The following is a 23,407-nucleotide window of genomic DNA, read 5'->3' on the forward strand; positions in this document are numbered from 1 at the left end:
GAGTGATTGAGTAAACAAGGGAAAATTAATTTTATAGGAGAAAGAGAATGTGGACAGTTGTTGGGAACATTTTTTTTTTTTTTTTTTTTTGAGACAGAGTCACGCTATGTCACCTAGGCTGGAGTGCAGTGGTGCGATCTCGGCTTAATGTGACTTCCGCTTCCCAGGTTCAAGCGATTCTTCTGCCTCAGCCTCCCGAGTAGCTGGGAATAAAGACATGCTGTTGCAAAATTGTCTAAAGTGCTGTGCATGTGTGCCTATGTGCACCACGCCCGGCTAATTGTTGTATTTTTATTAGAGATGTGATTTCACCATGTTGGCCAGGCTGGTCTCTAACTCCTGACCTCGTGGTTCACCCGCCTCAGCCTCGCAAAGTGCTGGGATTACAGGGATGACCACTGTGCCCGGCCAGGAGCATGTATTCTTTGATGAGTGGTCCTTCTGTAGCACTGTACACAGCACTAAGGGAAGACTTTTCTGTCTTTACTTTTATAGCCCCAAACTCTCACTTGGCTGGGTGTCCCTCTTACCAGCCCTCATTTAACTGTGTGGTATTATTGTTACCTCTGCACTTGCCCCTTTCAAAGTATGACCCCTTGTACTTAAAAACAGACCCTTTTAGGTCCAGCTGTGTCTTGATCCAAAGAACCACACTTAGCAGAGTATGTTAGTTTTAGAGACCTATAGGAGCTTAACATAATACCAAAACCACACCTTTTTGATAATCTTGGACTATACAACAGAAGGCAAGAATTATAATAGGGTCTCACAAACCTTCTCCCACCCACCATGATGAACTATCTGTAGATCCTTCATGACTCTTAAGAATTCTCCCAAGTGTTGAGTTGTGAGTAGCCTGCACATAATGGCATTCAATTCTGAGAATAGTTACTCAGCTCTGAGCATCCAGCCTGTTTCTCACCATTGGCATTTCTGGTGGCATTGTGGCCTCTGTCACTCACACACTGGATTGCCTTACCTTTGAATCTGTCCATTTAATTCTCATTTCTGCCTTTTCTGTCACAGGGTTAGAGTTATGGTAATGAAGAAATGCTCTGTCCTTAGCCAGAGGTTGATGTAAGTTAAAAGATGTTGTAAGCCATAAAACAAACAATCAGGCAGATATTAGTTATCATTGTTATCTTCAGAGCTCAAGGTTTATATTTCTGTCTGCATTTTCAAGGCTTTAGATCAGAGTTTTAAAATTAGGGCCAGACCTTTTTTTGGGGGGGTCGGAGATTCGCTCTTGTTGCCTGGCCTGGAGTGCAATGGTGCAATATCGGCTCACTGCAAACTCTGCCTCCTGGGTTCAAGCAGTTCTCCTGCCTCAGCCTCCTGAGTAGCTGGGATTACAGGCATGTGCCCCCATACCCAGCTAATTTTTGTATTTTTTAGTGGAGATGGGGTTTCACCACGTTGGCCATGCTGGTCTTGAACTCCTGACTTCAGGTGATCTACCTGCCTCGACCTCCCAAAGTGTTGGGATTACAGGCATGAGCCACCATATCTGACCAAGGCTCAGAACCTTGAAACCACTTGCTAGGGTGTTTGTAGACTGGAGTGGCAACTATTGTGAAATTGTCCAAAGTGCTATGCATGTGTGCCTATGTGCATTCATCCACCCACTCATAAAAATATTTGTAAATGCTTGCTATGTTTTAAGATGTGTTTGAGGGAGTTTGTGCTGCTCAGTTTTTAAAGAGAGGGAACCCTTTGGTAGTTACAAAATGAAAAGAATAGACATCCACTCTGAGTAGTTCTGGATCATTTTTGGTGTTCTTTTTTCAAGTATATCTAGTAAAATACCAGGCTGAGCTGCACACTTGCAGTGAGACAAGATGGAAGACTGAGAATTCAGCCAGCTCAGGACACATCTTTCTTGCCTTTGCAGAGGTTCTCTAGCACGCCAAGATCTTGGCATGACCTACCTGGAAAACTCCTCCTCTAGCCAATGCAAAATAAAAAAAAATGTGATTCCTTAGCTTTTTCTGTCATAAAAATTGAGAGGCAAATGTTTTTCTTTTAAATGAGTTTTCTGTTTTAGCAAACAGAAGCTATTATTTATAGCTTAGTTAAATGTTTTAAATTGGCAAACCTCTGTACCTCTTTCCTATAGAGATTAGTTCCTGGAGGGAATTATGAAAAAAATCAGTTAATGATAATCATATAGTGGACTTTCCAGAGATGGGAAACTTATTTTGGATACCCACTGGTAGGTAGAAGTCTGACCTTTGCATATAGTTCCAGATGTACTACAGAGAGGATGGTGGTGTATGCCATCAGCCTTGTTGTTTATAAATATTAGTGAAGTGGTCTGAATGCTTTAATAAAAACAAATGTATCAAATGGGTAGGCCTGTCTTTATAGTTTTGGATTAAAAAAAAATCATACATTCATATATTCTTTTCATACTTTTAAGAAACAAAACGGCAGTACTGCTACATTATAATTTTATTGTACACTTAAAATCCAGATTTAAAAAATTCTAATTGTGCTTTTTAGTAACTAATAATTTAAGAACTCTTTTTGATCCTCCCCTACTTTTCCAACCTTCTTTTCTTGCCTAATGTTAGGAAAACCAAATTAAAGATGCCTGCATTTTGAACAGGTTGAACTTGTGGCCTTGGCTATAATTGTCACTTCATCATCTATTTTTGATTTTAATCTTATTATTATAACTTTCTTTTTACAGACTGGTGAATTTTCAGCTCGTTTTCTTTTGAAGTTGCCAGTGGATTTCAGCAATATCCCCACATATCTCCTCAAGGTAAAAATATATGATTATCAGTATGAGACTATAAGTAAGCTTTTAAAGTAATTATTTAACTCAATATTTGTGTGACTGGTTTGTCAGCATTTTGTTCACATGATGAATTCTACTAAAAATATTTCTTATATGAAGTTCCACTGAGCTATTTTGTTTTCTAAAAGCTAAAATAGTAACTTTAAAAGTTATTTAGAAGTGAGTTTTCCATATAAAATTTCTATTATAAGTGAATTAAACTCTGGGAAAAAATCACTTTTATTTAATAATGTTATTGGGATGAAAGACTCTCATATAAATTGTCTAATATGAAATATTAGGGCTGCATATTAGCCACCACTCCATTCTACAAACACCCTAGCAAGTGGCTTCAAGGTTCTGGCCCTTGGCTGGGCATGGTGGCTCACACTGTAATCCCAGCTCTTTGGGAGACTGAGGTGGGCGGATCACCTGAGGTTAGGAGTTTGAGAGCAGCCTGGCCAACATGGTGAAAACCCATCTCCACAAAAATATACAAAAATTAGCCAGGCATGGTGGCACGTGCCTGTAATGTCAGCTATTCGGGAGACTGAGGCGATAATATTCGGTAGGTAGCACTGCATATTAACCACGCTGCACTAAAGGGTGTTTCATTTTCTTTATGTTAATAGTTGCTCTCAGGCACCTTCAGAGTTAGACTGTCCAGAAGAGACCCAGAATCCATTTAGAACAGCGTACATGACATTCCTTAAAATATGATGCAGGCAAAGTGTGGCCTGGGGAACAGCTGTTTTGGGGAGAGGCCTGAAAATGCTTTGCAGAGAAGTAGCATCCAAGTCACTCGGCCGTGGTTGGTGTGAGAGAAAGTATAAATGGACTAGGAAGCAAGTTCTGAAAAGGGAGCTTTAAGACAAAGGCCTAGGTTCATCATAGATGAGGATTTGGTTGTGATTTAAGATTTGGCTGCCTTCCTCTGCCCTGTATTTGAGCCTATGGTTGTTTAATTGCAATCTCGTGTAAGAAAAATTTCTACCTTCCTAATTTGATGTTGTTCAGAGAGTTAATGGTGTTTATAACTGCGTAGAGAAAAGACAGGATCTTTGTACAAGTTCGCCTGCATATTGTACTAATTAGTAAATAATATTAGATATTAATTTTGATAATAGTCGTAGGTATGATTTAGTAGAATATAAACTATAGACCATAGAGAAGATTGGAGAATTTTTTTTTTAATAAATTTCATCTTTTTTTTTGTTTTGGAGACATGGCCTTGTTCTGTCACCCAAGCTGGAGTGCAGTGGTGTGACCATAGCTCACCCCAGCCTCAAACTCCCAAGCTACAGTGATTCGCCCACCTCAGCCTTCTGAGTAGCTGGGACCACAGGCATGCACAACTGTGCCTAATTTTTAATTTTTTGTAGAGAAAGGGTCTCAGTGGTCTTCCCACCTCGACTTCCCCAAATGTTGGGATTACAGGTGTGAGCCACTGTTCCTGGCCTATACAGTCCATCTAAAGAAGAAAATTATTTTCTTTTTCTCTAAGTAAAACACAGGATTTTTATACTTCATTAAAAACTTAGTTTCCAGTTTACTAGTTCTACATTCTTTACCCAAGGGTTGTAAAGTCCAAGTAAGAATGGAAGTCATCAATTTCTGTCAGTTTCTCTACAGTCCTGTTGTGGAAAATATATATATTAGATCTGTGATTACCAAGCATAATTAATTTGATTTTGGCAATTACTATGCTCTATTAGACTAGTAAGCAGTCTTCTAAGAAACCCTTGTAGCACATACTCAGGACCTCCTCCATGTATTCCAGTTAAAACTCTCCTTCAGCCCATTTAGAGCCAAGTTCAAAAGCAAATGAAAGTACATGATTTATATAATCACCTTAATCCACATTTTACAGTTAGTGTTTTTGTTTTAATTTATTGTGCCTTATCAGTTTCAGCAGTCTTCCTGTTTATTTGCAATTGATGTTGCCTCTGCTCGTATTCTTGAGGGTCAAAGGAAAAAAAAAATTGTTGGCTCATAATCTCATATTTATCTCCTCAGTATCAAATTACCATATTTTTTATTTTAAGAATTCTAACTTTATATGCTGTTCTTATTTTCCTTGACAGTAAGTTAAGAGAAGGGTGGAATCTATTTGCCAAAACTGTAAAGTTTTTTAACCCCCACATTACTGTGAAATGATGTCTCTTCTATAGATAAAATATCTACATGGCAACACTAATGTCTTTCTGGATCTTTTGAGTTCATGCAAAAAGAGTAAAACAACAAGGACCAAAAAGGAGAAACTCTTGTGTAACACAAAGCAACAGCCAAAAAAACAAAAACAGAAACCTACCAGCACACCAGAAACAATCCAGAATACTTGCTGAGGGTTTTAAGATGTACATTCCTAAAGTTGTTGTAACCTTTGGCTTTGCTTTTCAAAGGAAGCTTGCCTTAGGTGCTGCTTTACATATTATTGGCGTTCGGATGCTCCTCATCTAATCGCTAGGCCTGTAACTGAGAATCTAACTACAAAAATAAACCTCCTGAATTCCTAGGGTTAGGATACTATTCACCAGCATCGGTAGTTTTACCTTATCATTTCAAGCAAATAAAAGGGAAAGTAGAACTTTAAAATATTGAGATAGCATGGAGTTTGACTGCATACCCTATTGATTTGCTACAGTGAAATTTCATTACACTATGATGAAGTCATCATCTACTCATAAGTTCATATTACCAAGTGTACCTATTTTACCCACTAATAGAATTATTTTACGTTAAAATGAAAAAGCCATTCAATATTCAGTTATATGATTTCCCTTAATATTGTACTGTAAATTCGTATGGTTCTTACAGGGGATAGAGTGAATTTATTCTGAAGATGAAGCCTGATTTTAGAGTCTGAATTTTACTTTTGGTTGAGGTAAATCAAAGGGTCAGATGAATCACTAACATAAAAACAAAAAATATTTCTGTATTTGTTACTGTTCTTATTTTGGAGGTGGTAGGAATCCAGCATGAGCTCATGTAGACCAGATGAGAAATTTAATAAGATCTTCTTCTGAAGTCTGTATGACAGGAAACAGTCTATACTTAGTACTTTACAGATAAGGCATAGACCAACTTTCTTATGTCTGTTCCACTGTGTTCAGTTGTGTACTCCTGAACTTCTCAACTGGTGTATTTGTGGGGAGAAATCATCCCCATCATAAAGAGGAGATTACAGAAATTATCAAAGTGCAAGTATTCACGACAGTTACCGAACCGAAGAAGGATGGTTTTATAATTGTATACTTTCTCTTAACGAACAGCTAGTCATTAGATGCTGCTGCTCTTAATTTTCTTAGAGTGTGGTGAAAATTAACATACACTGAGCTGCATGTGTATTCCCGTGTTTATTTCTGTCCTGAGAATTAGTGAACTTAACAATGTGATGTTAAGAAGGCTATGTTTTTGTTTTTGCTTCTGTTTTCTGTAAAACCATACTTCATAAAGAAGTAGTTAAAGAAAAGGTTTGAATTGTCTACTAAAATTTTTATTCTCTGAACAAGAAGCTCAGAAACTGAGAATATAGTATTTTGGGGGAGAGGAGAGGCTTACTTTTAAATGTGATGTGTGTTTGAATTGGTCACTTAGAATAATAAGCCAGTTTTATATAGAATATAGTGAAGTTAAAATCCTAGAGCTAGGAACCCCTTCAGTAGCATCATACAAAAATATGGAGGCAAATTGTTGGATCCCACTGAACTGGAGGGTTAAATAGCACTGATTTCCTACTGATCGTGGATATGGCAAATATAACCCTGCAAAGAAAGTCAACATTAACTCTTTTTTGTTATGTAAGAAAAGACCATATTGTTTATGTAGGCTAAATTGTTGTTGGAATATCTCTAAACTAGAAATCACTGAGCCCTAGCCCAGGCTAGAAGTAGGGCTATAACCATTTACTATGACTGAAGTACTTGGACTTCTATTATCATTATTTAACATCAAACACTGAGCCCATTCATCCTGATGGATAGCTTGTAGAAATTTAGTTGCACTATGGAATCTGAATCATGACACTACATGGAAATGAATTGGGTGTGAAAAAGCTAAAATAGGTTATTTGTATCAAGAGCTGAAGCACTCATCCTTCTTCTGAAGTCACTGTGGTTGTACTGATCAGTCAGGGCACAATCAGTGCAGACCTCAGGTCACTCTGCCAAGCAGAGGCAAAAAGTAGGAATTCGGTTCAGAGTATTAAGACGTGTTCAGGAGTCTAGGATTGGCAGAGGGTTGTGACTAGGTAACTATACAGTGGTCTAAGCAGATCACTAATATGGAAGAGAGCATCTGAGTATCCTTGTGTGCTGAGGTTATCTGATGTCAGAGCAGTCTCTTCAGCCTGACATTGGACAGCAGGTTACCTACTTATAGTTTGCTTTCTAATCAAACCTTGTAGCAAATGCAGATATTCACAGAGCCAGGCAAGTACTGAAAAGGAGTGAATCTGACTTGATACCATAGGAAATGGTAGGCACTGTAATGAACTAGCATATATGTGCTTCATCTAAAGGCAGCAGCTACTATACAGCTACAGAGTTATTTTCCATTTGATAATTTGGGGCTGGTGTTGCCAGATATCCAGATGTTAACAGAAGGAGCCCAGAATCTCAGGGTTTGTTGTTGTTGTTAATATGAAAAACTGTCTTTTAAGTGATAGCAATGATAGATGTTGTTTGCTCTAAAACCTGACGGTCTTGTAACCAGGTAGGTGGCAGAAGACCCTTATTCTCTTTCCTTGATTTATACTATATAGTGTGGTATTCAGGGAGATCTTACTATGACCCAGTGGATAAGAGAAGGAGAACCTTGAACTGGAATTCCACTCAGTGTCCTGAGCTGTTTGTCAGAACTGCAACAGAGTGCCCAGAATGAGTTTGGCTTGGTTTTTGAGTACAGTACCGTGCAGAACACGTAAGTACTGATTTTGCCATAAAATGAAACAACAAAAAAGAAATTCAAGTATCATCATTGTCCTCAAAGACCTTATAATATCATTGATAAGACGATTTACTGAAACATTATTAAGTGTTAGCTTGCACTACCTGCCCAGTAGGCTTTTAAAAAGAGTAAGTTTTTATGACCAAGTTTGGGCATTAGCTAGACTTCTAAGTGGCATAGCTTTTGGACGGGGAGGAGGAACAGATCAGGGCTGGATGATCATGCAGTCAGTGGTGGGACTGTGTGGACATACTTGGTTTGGGGAGTAGGTAGTAATCTAGGTTGCAAGAGAAATTTCCTACAAGAGACTACTGAGAGATAAAACCAGAAAAAAAAGTTGGAAAGATTGAATGCTGGGAGATTGATTTTAGACTTTATTTAGCAGATAGTCTTAATCCCCTTATAACTGGGTTATCATGGTAAGAGCCTCCTATTTTATTTCCTTGGCCCCATTCTCTTCAGTGCCCAATCTTCCTGCAGTATTACTGTTAGTCTCCTTTAACGTATCTCAAAATGAGTAATACTTTCTTGTTGGCTGCTGCTTCTAGAGCCTACTCTCCCATGCAGTGTTGTTTTATGCAGCTTCCTAACATGTGCCTTTAGTCTCAGAAAGGCAGCCATCCGCAGTGTCCCACCAGTGCTTGAGAATTCCCAGTGCTGTCACTTTGCTCACGCTCTTCTTTCTGGCTTTGAAATTCCTACTCTTTCATCTTTTTATGGAGAATTCACTTAATTGATATAAAAATCAGGAGAAGTCCAAAGAAATTCAGGTTACTTGCCTAAGACTGTGTTTATTTGGAGGTGTCGACAGAATATCTCATTTTGATTATTGGCAGCTGGAATGAGAGAGGTGCTAAGAGGTCAAGGTGGAAAAGAAGCAGGGTAATGAAACCAAAGTGAACCTTTTGAAGGAGGAGGTTTTGCACACAACTATGGAGAAGCGTGAATTTGGAGGATCCAGTGGAAGAGAATTGTTATATATGTAGAAGGACAGCAGGAGCTCAGAGTCATATAAGTCAAGGTTTTTTTTTTCTGCACCTGGCTGTAATCATAGAGAAAGTTTCTTAAGTTGTTTTAAGGGTGGGATGTGGTGGCTCACGCCTGTAATCCCAGCACTTTGGGAGGCCAAGGTGGGCGGGTCACGAGGTCAGGAGTTCGAGACCAGCATGGCCAATATAGTAAGACCCAGTCTCTACTAAACATACAAAAATGAGCCAGACATGGTGTCACATGCCTGTAGTCCCAGCTACTCAGGAGGCTGAGGCAGAAGAATTGCTCAAACCTAGGAGGCAGAGGTTGCAGTGAGTCGAGATTATGCCACTGCACTCTAGCCTGGGTGACAGACGAGACTCCATCTCAATAAAGAAAAAGTTGTTGTTTTAATTTGTGATATGCTTAAATGTGATAATTGTATTGACGTACTCTCCTGATAAAGTTAAATGAAATTTTGCCTGGAAAAATCCATTTCAGGTGGTGCTGTTATTCTTCCACATTAGGAGAAATAGGTAATTGCATGAGCGTTAAAAAACAAAGTGTGTGTATGACAGTCACATTTTGTGACTTGCCATTAAAGATTGAATAAGTTGACAGAGTTTTGAAATTTTTCATTCTTCTCATCTTCCCTTGGGAACAGGGGAGGATTTTGCATTCTCTGCACCCAGAAGAACATTAGACTGATTAATTTTGTGGATGAATTCTTGCATTGTCTTTTACTATTTGGAAATGCTTGAAGCCCATTTAGCTTTACATGTTTTCTAGAAGGGAAACTGGTAATTTCCCCCAAATATTCTCTTTATTTAAAATCCAGCTAGCTTGTTAGGGTGGTATGTATTGATTGTAATTCTTTTTTAGCACATGTAAGATAGAAACACTGAAAAGCTTTCTGATTCTGATGAGTATAAATTCAAAGGCTGACCTCACAAGTTTTTCTGTAAACCGCAGATTAAATAACTCCTCTGAATTTGAGACTTTTTAGTTTAGGGAATCTTTTGGATTCAGTAAAGTCACACTTAATAATCAGCTGTGAGAGAGAAAGTCTGCTTTAACACACTCTTCTGAAATCTGGCTTTAAAGCAAAATAGTCGTCTGGTGCTTGAAGGACCATAAAGAATTCACACAGAACCCTCATTCTTCTTACTTAAAGGAAATAATTGCTGTCTAATCAAATAGGAGTGGGTATACTTTTCTAAAAGTAGAAACGAGTACTGGGAAGACAGTGCTGTTAAAGTAGGGTGCTGTTTATTCCTGTAATAAGACTAATTTATCCTTGCTAAATTTGAACCAAAATTTGCATTTGAGACTTAATCACAAAGAAAGCAGTGAGATGGTCTGAACACTTACTCTGCAGGGAATTACTGTCTCTTTCTTTATTAAGCAGCGGACCCATGGCTGCTCTCAGTTCATCGTCCTTGTTCCACCTCCCTTCTCTAGAGAGCAGGCAGGACTTAGGAAAAATATACTCTAATTCAGGGTCCAGCAGGCTTTCTCTAAAGGGCAAGATAGTAAAATTTTAGACTTGGGTGCCATATGGTCTCTGTCACAACTACTCAACTCTGCTTTCATAGCATGAAAGCAGCTACAGACAATATGTAAATGAATGAGTGTGGCTGAGTTCCAATAAAACTTTATTTTCATGTTTGAGATGATGGATATGCTAATTACCCTGATCCGATCACTATACAGTATGTGTATAGAAACATCACTATGTTTTTCATGAATATGTACTGTTATTTGTCAATTAAAAAATATGAATTTCTAAAAACGTAAACAAAACAACCTTGATTTTTGAAAACAGGCATTGGGCTGAATTTGGCCTGTGGGTAGTAATTAGTTTGCTGATCCCTTTTCTTGATTATGGAGGGGAGTGTTTCTTCACAAAGGCACCTGGTGCATCATAAATAGATAAGTAAAGGGATTTGGCTCAGTGGTTTTTATGCCATGGTCTCTGTTTATATTTGATTAGTACCTTCAACTCTGTTGAAGTCTCCCTTCCTCTTCCTCCCTACTTTTTTTTTAACCATCCTTCTTTTATTTATTCCATTTTCTCTCTCATTTTAATAATCTGTTAGTAACATGGTCTGAAATTTTGTGCCCACCTTCCCCCAAATGTATATGTTGAAATCCTAACCCCCAATGTGATGGTGTCAGGAGTTAGGGCCTTTCGACGTGATTAAGTCATGAGGGTGGAGCCTTGGTGAATGGGATTAACACCCTTATGAAGGAAACCCTAGAGGGCTAACAGGCCTGAGGATACAGTGAGGAGGCAGCATCTTCTCAGCTTCCAGTACTGTAAGAAACAACTTCCTGTTTTTTACACAATTTATAGTATTTTGTTAGCTACACAGTTTATAGTATTTTGTTACGGCAACTGGAACTAAGATAGCTATGCACACCACACAGGATTGTTGGGAATATTAATGAGATAATAAATATGAAGTAGTTACTTAAAACATGTCTGAGCTTGGTGCGGGTGCAGAATGGAAATAGTTTTGATTTCGTTAAATCATTTAATTTTTATTTCAAAGTATTGAGTGTATTGCGGGAGTAAGCACTATTCATAATAGCAAAACCATGGAATCAACCTAAATGCCCATCAGTGGTAGACTGGATGAAAAAAATGTGGTACATATACACAAGGGAATACTGTGCAGCCATAAAAAACAATGAGATCATGTCCTTTGCAACAACAGTGATGGAGCTGGAAGTCATTATCCTAAGCAAACTAGCACAGGAACAGAATGCGAAATACTGCATGTTCTTACTCGGAAGTGGGAGCTGAACTTTGAGTATATGTGGATACAGAAAAGGGAACAATAGCCACCAAAGCCTACCCTAGGGTGGAGGGTGGGAGGAGGATGAGGATCAAAAAACTGCCTGTCAAGTGCTATGCTTATTTCCTGGGTAACAAAATAATCTGTATACTAAACCCAATGACATGCAATACACCTATATAACAAATCCGCACATATACCCGTGAACCTAAAATAAAAGTTAAAAAGAAGAAGAAAGAATTTCATTGAGATTATGATAGAGTTATATTTACTACTTAATTTTCCTCTCTTCTGATTTCCCTTATATAGAATTCAAAACTTAAATTTTTACTTGCCCCAAGTTTCCAAATATGATTTATGGTAATTCTGACAATGGTATATATTTTTTTTTACTAAAAATAAAGAAGTCACAGGTAGTTTCTTGGAAAAAAGAAGCCACAGGTAGTTTCTTGGAATGTAGATTGAGGTAAGCCATTATGGAAAACACAATGGAGGCTTCTAAAGAAATTAAAAATAGAACTACCAGTAATGCCTCTCCTGGGTGGATAACCAAAGGAAATGAAATTACCACCTTATAAAGATCTCTGCACACTCATGTTCATTGCAGAGTTAGTCACAATAACCAACATATGGAAACAATCTAAGTGTTCATCAGTAGTTGAATGGATAAGGAAACTGTGGTACATATACATTTTGAAATATTATTCAGTCCTAAAAAAGAATGAGATCTTGCCATTTGCCAAGATCTCAACATGGTGAGCCTAGAGGATAGGATGCAAAGTGAAATAAGTAAGATAATGAAAAATATTGCATTATCTCACTTGTATGTAGAATCTTAAAAAAAATTCAGATATATGCAGAGAACAATACAGAGGTTACCATGGGTTGGGGGTGGTGGTGAGTGGGGAATGGGGTGAAGTAGGATACATCTTCTGTGTACATCAGAGGGTGCGAAGACCATCTGTGTGGGATGAACAAGCCTAGCACTCTACTGTGCAACAGGACTACAGGTTCTAAAATTGTACAGTGTATGGAATTCATGCTAAATGAGTAGGTTTCACCTGCTCTGGCCATAAAAACAACAAAAAATGGGTAACTATGTAAGATGATGGATATATTAATTTCCTTCACTATAGTAACCTTTTTATTGTCTGTATGTGTCCCATAACATCAGATTATATGCCTTAAATATACACAATAAAATTTATTTTTTTAAAAAAGAGAGCTTTCCTCTTTTGGCTTTCTTGTATTATTTTACAGTTTAATTTTTTTATGGTGTGCTTCTATTTTTCAAAATTTCAATTTTAGAATGTAGGTATATCTCAAATGATTGCCCTGCCTTCCTACCATGTCCCCATTTATAGTGATTGTCATTTAAGTACAGTCTATTCTGTAACATAAATTAGTTCGTTCATAATTGGTAAATAGTAGAAGCCTGTCTGTATAATGCAAAAGCAGCCATGGCTTACAGTTGATTTTTCTCTAGCACATTAATTATTTTGACCACTAAGTAACAGCAGCTAAATGCAAAGTATGCTGATATAGATGAACAGAGCAAGCTTTGGAAGCATATTGTATTATTTATTGTATCACTTATTATTGGGAATATAGCATCTTAAGTACATTAATATTTTACTGAAATTACTTTGAGTTTTGTCAGTGCTGTGCTTACAAAGTTGTGGAGGCCTTAAGTGGTCTGTATTTTCCTCATAAGTCTCTTATTTTTAGCATGTAATTTACTAGAATGCAATTTTTTAAGGAATGCATATATCATATTATAGCAGCAACACTTGTATTTTAAAACTTATAGGCTAGGCATTCTTAGTCCTTTACACTTTCCATATATGTCGCAGGTTTTTAAATCCTTCTCCATCTTCATACTTCTCTTTGGGGAGTGTTCCAGATTGCCAGCATCTCTCTTAAACTGTGGTGCCCAAAAATAAGCACAAAACTCCAGGGAGGGTTGATCAGGTCAGTGTTTATTAAGACTCTGAGCATCAACATTAATTAGGAGTTATTGAGTTTGTAAAAGACCATACTTCCTTGTCTTACTAATCCAGTTTTATGCAGTTAGTTTTTCTAAGCCAGTGTGTAAACTTAATCCCTTCATATCAGGTTTTCAGATTTGCCCTATTTTTTTCAGTCCATATATGAGGGAAGTCTTGGAACCTATAATCCAGAAAGGGAAGTGTGGATTGGAACCAGGTAGCACAGTGAGGTTAACAGGATTATGGGATGTGATCACTATAGGTGACCATTTTTTATCTGGAACTACTTTTCTCTATGGTTGTGTTTTTTTCACCCACATCTTAAAGGTGCCACTTGGCACCTGACAGTGGTTGTGCCAGTTTGTTTCTGTCATCTGTTCTCATTACACCAGTTTCATCAGTCAGCAGACCTACAACTCAAATAAAAGTAAAAGCTGGTTGGCTGTGTAAGGTGACTACACAGATAATAGTATAATGCATGTCAGAATAATAATTATTAAGAAAAGTACGAAGTTTACTAGGTTGGTGAGAAAGGATTACACCTGGCTGGGAAAAATCTTTATAACGGACGTGACATTTGGAATGGGCCCTGAAAGACTTGGTTTTGTTAAAGAGAAACTAGACATAAAGAATAAGTATTATTTTAGGTGGCAATAGTAGCACAGTTGGAAAACAGTCCAACAGTCCATTTTGGCTAAATTTTAGAACTTGTATGCAAAGTAGTGGGAGATAAGAAAGGAAAGGCATTTTAAAAACATAATGATATAGCCTTAAATACTTGGCTCATATTTTAGTCATTATTTTTGAGTAGGGTAGTACTATAATTGGAATTGTATTTAGGAAGAGAAATCTGCCAGAAACATAATAGAAAATGATGGAGAGGAGGAAGGAGGCAATGGGGCTGGAGCCTGGATCTAGACCTGTTATCACAGTCAGGGCTCAAGGCCATAGAAAACATCAAGGTTTCAGGTGACACATGTTTTAGATTTGCTGAAGTGTGTATAAATATATATATTATATAATTTAATTTGATATACCAGCTGGAGTGCATGGTTGCCTAACTCAATGATCAACCTGGGAGAATGAGGGAGAGGAAAGGTGCCAGAACCTTCTAACCAGTACTACCCAAAGTGCATCAGTTTTGGTTCTTGATGAAACAAGCACAGCACTGAGAGGGTTTAGAAATATTGAAAGTAGTTGACAGAATAATCATGTATCTGTTGAATCTAATGCTAGAAATGTTGGGTTTGTATTTTGTATGTGTTTTAAAAGATTTCTTTTTCTAGTAATTCACTTTTAATGTATTTTAGAAATTGATCAGTTGGTGATGGATTAGAGAAAAACAAAGAACAACTGCTTCTTCACTGTGGATAGTTAGAGAACCATTATTCTAGCTTGCTGTATGCCTTCTGTGGCTCCTGGTTGCCGTTGCCTCCCTTAGCCTCAGATGCAGCAGTCTGAGGTGTCTCTGAGGTTTTTCGGTTTTATTCTTTTTGTATAGCTTAGTTTTACACTCATTGTCACTTAGCATGCCCCTCCTTTTAATTTTTATTTATAAATATATTCCCAGGATTTGGCATAGGAGAAGGAGCCTGCAGCCCTTGACTTGAATGACATTTAATACAGAACTGGAAGAGAGGGATTTTTTTATTTTATAAAATATTTTAAAACAGATTTTAACAGTACACGCATACCTTGATCTAGTTTAATGACAAAATAATGTCACAAAGGAATCTAGGCTCTTTCTTTCATTTTTCTGAAGATCCATTTTCTTCCTTGTATCTGTTTGTTGCAGATTTGTTTTCATGTTATGATCATATCATAGAGTTGTGATGAATCCAGAAATAAGATTGGTGTTTCTCTTTGTTCCAAGATTGCTGATAAGCAGTTTGACTCTCTTGAAGCAGGATGAGACATGGTTTAGATTTGTCAAACTTTGTGTAAACTCTAGGAAGTAGTCTGCAATGCCTTCAGTGTCTGTTCAACATGTGAGTACTTCATGAAAATATTCTTTAGCAGAAGATCCTGGAATATTGATAGTATTGGCATTCTTTGCCTCTTTTCCATAGACCAGCACCTCACAAGTATGGTCCAAGGACTGCTGGTATTTCCAGGACTCTTTCAGAGTGTCCATGAGGTAAAAACTATTTTCAAAATAAAATTAAGAATTTACATACCTCATGAGTGAATAGTGGAGTTTTCCAGAGGCTACATGGTGTGTTATATCATCACTCTGATAGCCCAGGCCATATTTGCTTGTGTGTTCTTGTATTTTAGAAATATTTTCAGGTTTCATGGAAGTTTATTCAAGAAGAAGTAGATAATCTGAATAGCCTTGTGTCTATTATAGTTAAATATGTTCCCACAATGAAAACTTTAGGCACAGATGACTTCTCTGATAAATTCCACCAGTCATTTAAGGAAGAAATAATACAGAAAATCTTTTGGAAAATTGAAAAAGGGGGAATGCTTTCTAACTTGTTCTGTGAGGACAGCACTACTTGATAACAAAACTCAGGCAAAGTTATTACAAGAAAAGAATACCCCAGATGAATCTGTCTCATAAACACAGGTGCAAAATTTGAAATAAAATTTTAATGAACTCAATACATAAAAAAGATGATACATTATGAACAAGTGGAGTTTATCCCAGGCACGTAAGGTAGGCTGAATGTTCAAAAATCAACAGTATAACTAATCGTATTAACAAACTAAGAAAGAAAAATCGTGATTGTCTCAATAGACACAGAGAAAGTATTTGACAAAATCGAATATCTATTCCTGATAAAAATTCCCAGGAATCCAGGAATGAAAAGGAACCTCCTCAACCTGATAAAAGTACGTCTATGAAAATCCTATAGCTAGGGTCATACTTGATGGTAAACGACCAAATGCTTTCTCTCTAAGATGAACAAGGCAAAGATGTTTACTCTCACCAATTCTATTCAATACTGTGGGGCCTGGCCAGTGCAATAAAGCAAGAAAAAGGAATAAAAGACATTTAGAGTAGAAAGGAAGAAGTAAAATTATCTTTTCACAGATAATACTGTTGTCTATGTCAAAAAGCCTAAGGAAATTACAAAAAAGCTTCTAAAACTAAGTAAATGTAATGTTGCAGGATGCAAGATCAATATATAAAAATCAATTATATTTCTAAATGCTAACAAGTAATTAGAATTTGATATTTTAAAGATATCATTTATAATAACATCAAAATATGAAATATTTAGAGATAAATCTAACAAAAGATATGAAAGACCTTTATGCTGAAAACGATAAAACATTGTTGAGAGAAACTAATGAAGATCTAAACAAATAGATATGTCATGTTCATCTGTTGGAAGACTTAATCTTGTAAGATATCAGTTCTTCCTAAATTGGCATATAGATCTGGCACATTTCTAGCAAGTTGAAATCTCAGCAGAAATTGTAAAAATTGACAATCTGATTCTAAAATTTATTTTGAAATACCAAGGACTTAGAATAGCCTAAACAATTTTGAAAAAGAAGAACAAAATTGGAGGAATCACGTTCCCTGATTTCAAAGACTTATTATAAAGCCACAGTAATCAAGACAGTGTGATGATGGTCTAAAAAAGAAAAATATTCCAGTATAGATCATTGGAACAGAACAGAATATTCAGAAATAGATACACACATACAGGGACAATTAATTTTTGACAAAGGTGCAAAGGCAATTCAGAGGAGAACAGATAATCTTCAACAAATGATGCTAGAACAATTGGATATATATATAGTAAAAAAGGAGAAAAGGAACTTCAATCCATGTCTTGAAAAGGCGTATATATATATTTGCTGAGATATATATATATATATATATATGTATATGTGTAAAGTTTAACTGAAAATGGATTATAAATCTAAAAGTAAAACCTAAAACTATGTAACTTCTAGAAGAAAACATGATAAAACCTCAATAACTTTTTTTTTTAAACCTGAGTTCTAATTTCAGATATGCTAAATGTCAACAGAGATAGCACCCATAAATAGGAGCTCTTTGGGATTCTCATTACTCGTAAAAAGGAGTACCAAACCCTTTGAGAACTGCTGCTGTAGACTTTTTGGCCTGTTGTATTTCATAGTAGATTCAAAACAGCATATAAACATTTCCAGGATAGTTGGCCAGGTGTAGTGGCTTACACCTGTAATCCCAGCACTTTGAGAGGCCAAGACGAGGTGGATCACCAGAGGTCAGGAGTTCAACACCAGTCTGGCCAACATGGCAAAACCCTGTCTGTACTAAAAATACAAAAATTAGCCAGGCATGCTGTTGGGTGCCTGTATTCCGAGCTACTTGGGAGGCTGAGGCACAAGAATCGCTTGAACCCGGGAGGCGGAGATTGCTCTGAGCCGAGATCACGCCACTGCACTCTAGCCTGGGACAGAGCAAGACTCCATCTCAAAAATAAATAAAAATACAAATAGAAACTACAAAAAAAAAAAAAACCCACACATTTCTAGGATTGTTATCTGCTTCATAAAACTTCTGCATTATCAGCAGTGATATTTGTACTAAAAAGGCATTATCAGTTCACATCAATGTAGAGTAACACTGAGAGCTTCACCGATTGCTCTTTGAAATCAATCCTTCTTAAAAGCTGCCAACATCTAGGGGTTTAGTGTCATTGGTTTAGGTACATTTGATGAACACTCCAGTGTGGAGCTCTGAAGTGTTTGTCCTGAGGGTTTCTAATGTCTGCCATTCTGTGTTATGACTTACAGCCACCTACATATTCAAAGGGTATGTGGTTTAATGTCACCGCTAGCACTTAAGAGGCAGACATTGGTCAGAATCTTACCATTGTTATAGAGGGCAAAGCTACCTATTTACCTTTTATCCTCATAGCCAACCTGTAAGGGGGCACAGTGAATGTTTGTTGTTTTTGTCTGCCTAGCACCTCTCTTCCCCTTCTTCTTGTGGTAGTATCCCACAATTTTCCCTCCTTCATCCATGTGATTCTGCTATGACTGTCTAGCACAGTTCCCCTTCTGCCTGGCAGGGGTTAGTTTAAGAACTGGATATATGAGCTAAGCTTGCCTAGTCAGAGTCCTTCCTAGGACATCTACAAACTGATGTAGGAAGGGAAAATCCTTTTCTTTGCTGAGATGTTTGTAAGCTCGAATTGAGTCCAGAACTTTAAGCAACTGTGTTTCTCGTCATGTGGGAAAAGACTCTAGACAGCACTGTCCAGTAGCAATATAATACAAGCCGCATATGCAATTGAACATTTTCTAGTAGCACATGAAAACAACTAAAACAAAATAGGTGAAATTCATTTTAATGTTTTATTTAACCCATTATACTCAAAATATCATTTCAACCTGTAATCAAAATAAAAATTGTTAATGACTCATGTTATGTATACATATTTTGTGCCAAGTCTTTAAAATTCAGTGTGTTTACCTTTTACCATTTCTCCATTCAGACTAGACACATTCTAGATACTCAATAGCCACATTTGGCTAGTGACTGCAATATTGGACAGTGCAGCTCTGCACAGTGAGAATGAAGGACTCCAGCATGGAAAATGATGAGTGATAAAGATTTAGAGAGAAAGAGTACTGTCAGTGGTGAGGTTTTTTGTTTTTGTCCTTGAGGTTTAAGGAACTATTTTGGTTCCAGCTCCTATAACCAGCTCTTCTTTGGAATCTTTGAGCCCCTCCCATAGTTTTCCAATAACTAACTTTTTTAATGTGAGTATGATTTGGGTTTCTGTCACTTATAATCAAAAAAATCTTTACTCAACAGTAAGGCATTATTATCCTCATTTTTTTAAGATGAGGAAACCTAAGCTCAGAGAAGTTAAATGGGTTACCCAGGGTTATCCTAAGTGTGTATGGCAGTGCCTGGATTTCATTTCAGGTCTGTCTCACTCAAAGCCCACGCTCTTTCTACCCCAAGAGACTGCCATGGAAGCTTCCTGTAGAGCAGGCCATTTTCACTGCATGAAGGGTCGGGATTTCAATTCTTCACATATTCGTTGTAGCCTCTGATACAGTGGAACTGTGAAAATGCTTATTTTTTTTACAGGAACTTTTTGCTGGGGACCTGTAGTAGTCCTGTAAACAAATTTCACCTTCTTTTCTTTCTAAAAAAGTGATGTTAGCAAGTTACTTGGCACTAAATGGAACCTAGTTTGGTACTACATACCTTGTGGGCATCTGCATGCTGTCTTGTAAAATGGTGGAGTCATCTAATCTTGTTTCATTTGAAATATATTGGCCTGTCCAGGAACTTTATTAGCACCCCTAAACAATTACGTCATTAAAGGGCAAGACTTAGAAGCCTTGTTAAGGCCGTGTATGATCTGTTTTCCAACCTGAATGAAGTTAAGCAAATTCCCATAATAATTTTAGAATGATTCAGTGTTTTCTAGTTACCATAAATGGTGTTGCCAAGAGCTGGAAATCCACATGAAGCTAATCTTTTTTATTTTTTAGAATCAGCCTTTTGAATGATTCCTATACTCTAATGTTCAGTTGATACTTGATTCATTTTAGAAAACTGTCATAGAATCATATACTTGAGAATTGACATGCACAAGCCTGAAGTTTTATGCTAGGGCACCCAGGCAATCCATAATTATAGTAAAGAAACATATACGTGGCCAGGCCTGGTGGCTCGTACCTGTAATCCTACAATTTGGGAGGCTGAGATGGGCGGATCACCTGAGGTCAGGAGTTCAAGACCAGCCTGGCCAACATGGTCTTGTTTCTAGTAAAAAATACAAAAATTAGCTGGGTGTGGTGGTGGGTGCCTGTAATCCCAGCTACTTGGGAGACTGAGGCAGGAAGAATCACTTGAACCAGGGTGGCAGAGGTTGCAATGAGCCGAGATCGCGCCATTGCACTCCAGCCTGGGCAATGGAGCAAGACTCTGTCTCCAAAAAAAAAAAAAAAACCCATATACTTGAGGGCACACAACTAAAAGTTCAACTTCATTTATTTAGCACACCACCAGAAGTTTCATTATTAGACAATCATAACAAATCAAGACAGATTAACTTTAGTCAACACTGTAATGTAAATCTATCCCAAATTAAAATCTACAAAGCAAGAATCCTGACTTGTTTATAGGTTTGAGGTCTGCACCTGTTACCACTATCACCTTTTCTCACTTAAAAATTCCATTGGTTCTTCTTTTATGCCATGTATTAAAAATAAAAAAAGATACTAAGTTTACATTGAGAGTGTTTCTACTCATGACCCAGCCAGACTGCTGTGGCTTCCACTCACAGGTACTATGGCTAGCAGAATATTATAATGCTGTGAAGAACTGTGCTCATGAGGTCCTGGCTGTGACAGGAGCCACTCCTTGGGTCTGGTTCTCCTTTAATATCACCTCTATTATTCTAAGCCTGAGTAGTCTGAGATGAGTGAAAGGAAACTGTATCCATCCATACACACACAGCTTGGAGGGACTTCTAGGATAGCTGACAAAATTCTGTTTCTCTACCTTGATGGTTCTTTAAAGGCTGTTTGCCCTTGAGTCATTTGCTAAGCTATAGATAAGCTTTGTATAGTTTTCCATATTTATATTTTATTTTACAGTAAAAACATAACTTTAAAAAGAAATATATGGAATACAGAAAGTTTTAAGGAATGATATTTTCTCTCCTTTAGCCCTGCTTGGTTTTGTCTTTTGTTAAGAAACCCAGGACATGGAATCTATCATAATGTAAGAAAATCTCCTTCAGAGCCATCCTTGGAAAAGGATCCATCAATTTATTCAACAATATTTATTGAATTGTGACTGTGGCAGTGGCTCGTGCCTGTAATCCCAACACTTAGGAAGGCCGAGGCAGACGGATCACTTGAGGTCTGAAGTGATCTTGAGACCAGCCTGGCCAACATGGTGAAACCCTGTCTCTCCTAAAAGAAAAAAATATAAAAATTAGCTGAGCATGGTGACACATGCCTGTAGTCTCAGCTACTCAGGAGGCCAAGGCAGGAGAATTGTTTGAACCTGGAAGACGGAGGTTGCAGTGAGCCGAGGTCACGCCACTGCACTCCAGCCTGGGCGGCAGAGTGAGACTCCATCTCAAAAAAAAAAAAAAAATGCACAACGATAATTTATTAAATTGTTACTCTGAGTCAGGCATTGTATTTGATGCTGAGGTATATATGTTGGTAAATATGATAAATGTGGTCAGTGTCCTCACTCTACTTATTAGTCATATCAGTAATATGACAGGTTAAAAGGATTTTTATTCTTTAGTATATTGTTTGGGAATATTATTATAAATATTTATATTTGAAATCACTGATATCCTTCTTTGAAGACGTGTATCGATGGGTTATATTAGTTATCTGTTGCTGGATAATACATTACTCAAAACTTAGTGGCTTAAGACAATAAACATTTATTATCTCACAACTTTTCTGGGTTAGGAATTTGAGATTGAGTTAGCTGATAAGTTGCAACTCAGTGTCTCTCAAGTGGTTGCAGTAGTCATCTGAAAGATTAACTCAGGCTGGAGGATGCACTTCCAAGGTGGTTCACGCACATGGCTGTTGTTAGGAAGGCTTGTGTCTCATCACTTTGACTTCTCCAAAGGCTCCTTCCTCACAACACGGGGCTTGATTTCCTCCAGAACAAGCAATCCAAGGGAGAGTGAGTGAGGAGGACACCACGGTGCCTCTTAGGACCTAGTGTGAAGTCTTACACTGCCACTTCCTTTTACTCACTTCACTAGAAGTTATTTAAGTCTAGCCCACACTTAAAGGGGATTATCTCCATCATTTGACGGTAGGAATATCGACGAGTTTGTGGACATTTTTATTTTATTTTATTTTATTTTATTTATTTTTGAGACAGAGTTTCACTCTTGTCGCCCAAGCTGGAGTGCAGTGGCTCAATCTCGGCTCACTGCAACCTCCACCTCTTGGATTCAAGTGATTCTCCTGCCTCAGCCTCCTGAGTAGCTGGGATTACAGGTGCCCACCACCACGCTCAGCTAATGTTTTGTATTTATTAGTAAAGATAGGATTTCACCATGTTGGCTAGGCTGGTCTCAACTTCTTCTCACGTCAGGTGATCCACCTGCCTCAGCCTCAGAAAGTGCTGGAATTACAGGGGTGAGCCACCATGCCCAGCCTTTTTTTTCCTTTTGTTAAAAAATTTCCTATTAAAGAAAAAATAATATATGTATGTATGTATATATATATATAAATGATTTAATGATAATGTAGACGAGTTCTTACATTATTTGAGTGGACCTTGCATTTTCTTCTTTTTTTAAAAAAAGAAACACTATGATCCACGATTGTAGCAATTAAAATCTTAAATCTAAAGGAAACGTCAAAAGGGAATATAATGCTAGAGCTCATTTTATTTTTATTCAGTACATATATATTACTTGGTATGATGAGACTATCGTAATAAAGAATAGGAACAGACTTCTGATTATGTAATAGACTGCAATTATTTTTATGGCTATTGCATTCCAATTTTCTTATGCAATATTTACAATGTGCATGTGTAGCAAGGGTACAAAATACAAGTTGTAACAAGCCTTACCATAAATCAGAATCAAAGCCTGCAATATAACATTTGTGACCTCCCTTGGCTGCCGCAGACAACCTTTGTTAAGAATACATAAAATACTAGGTTTACAACTCTGTGGTGGATTTGGGATTTTAAGTTCTAAAACTTAATTGCTCCCTACCCCATAATTAAAGATTCTGTCAATAAAATTTGATATTAGTTTAATTATGAAGATGGTGAAAAACTCTTATATTCTGTTTTAGAAAAAAAAATCCACAAAATGTTTTAAATGTTGCATTAGTGTACTGAGAATTTCAGCAGATTATAACTACAAAAGATTATGATTCAGCCTGAAAACATAACCTATGGAAAATCATCAACTGTGCAGAATGAGCTCTTCCAGATGACAGAT

General features: G+C 37.3%; 1 protein-coding gene across 5 annotated transcripts in view; it reads left to right on the forward strand.

Annotated features, from left to right (window-relative positions):
- Positions 1-23,407, forward strand: part of BABAM2 (BRISC and BRCA1 A complex member 2) — a 450,034-nt gene that overhangs the window by 161,350 nt on the left and 265,277 nt on the right. For all 5 annotated transcript variants that reach the window (XM_032239490.1, XM_032239488.1, XM_032239489.1 and 2 more), the window contains exon 6: positions 2,693-2,767. In XM_032239490.1, the coding sequence (XP_032095381.1) occupies positions 2,693-2,767 (75 nt within the window). The remainder of the gene's footprint in view (positions 1-2,692; positions 2,768-23,407) is intronic.

Source organism: Sapajus apella, unplaced genomic scaffold, assembly GCF_009761245.1.
Source record: "Sapajus apella isolate SASKATOON/1434 unplaced genomic scaffold, GSC_monkey_1.0 scaffold44, whole genome shotgun sequence".
NCBI lineage: Eukaryota > Metazoa > Chordata > Mammalia > Primates > Cebidae > Sapajus > Sapajus apella.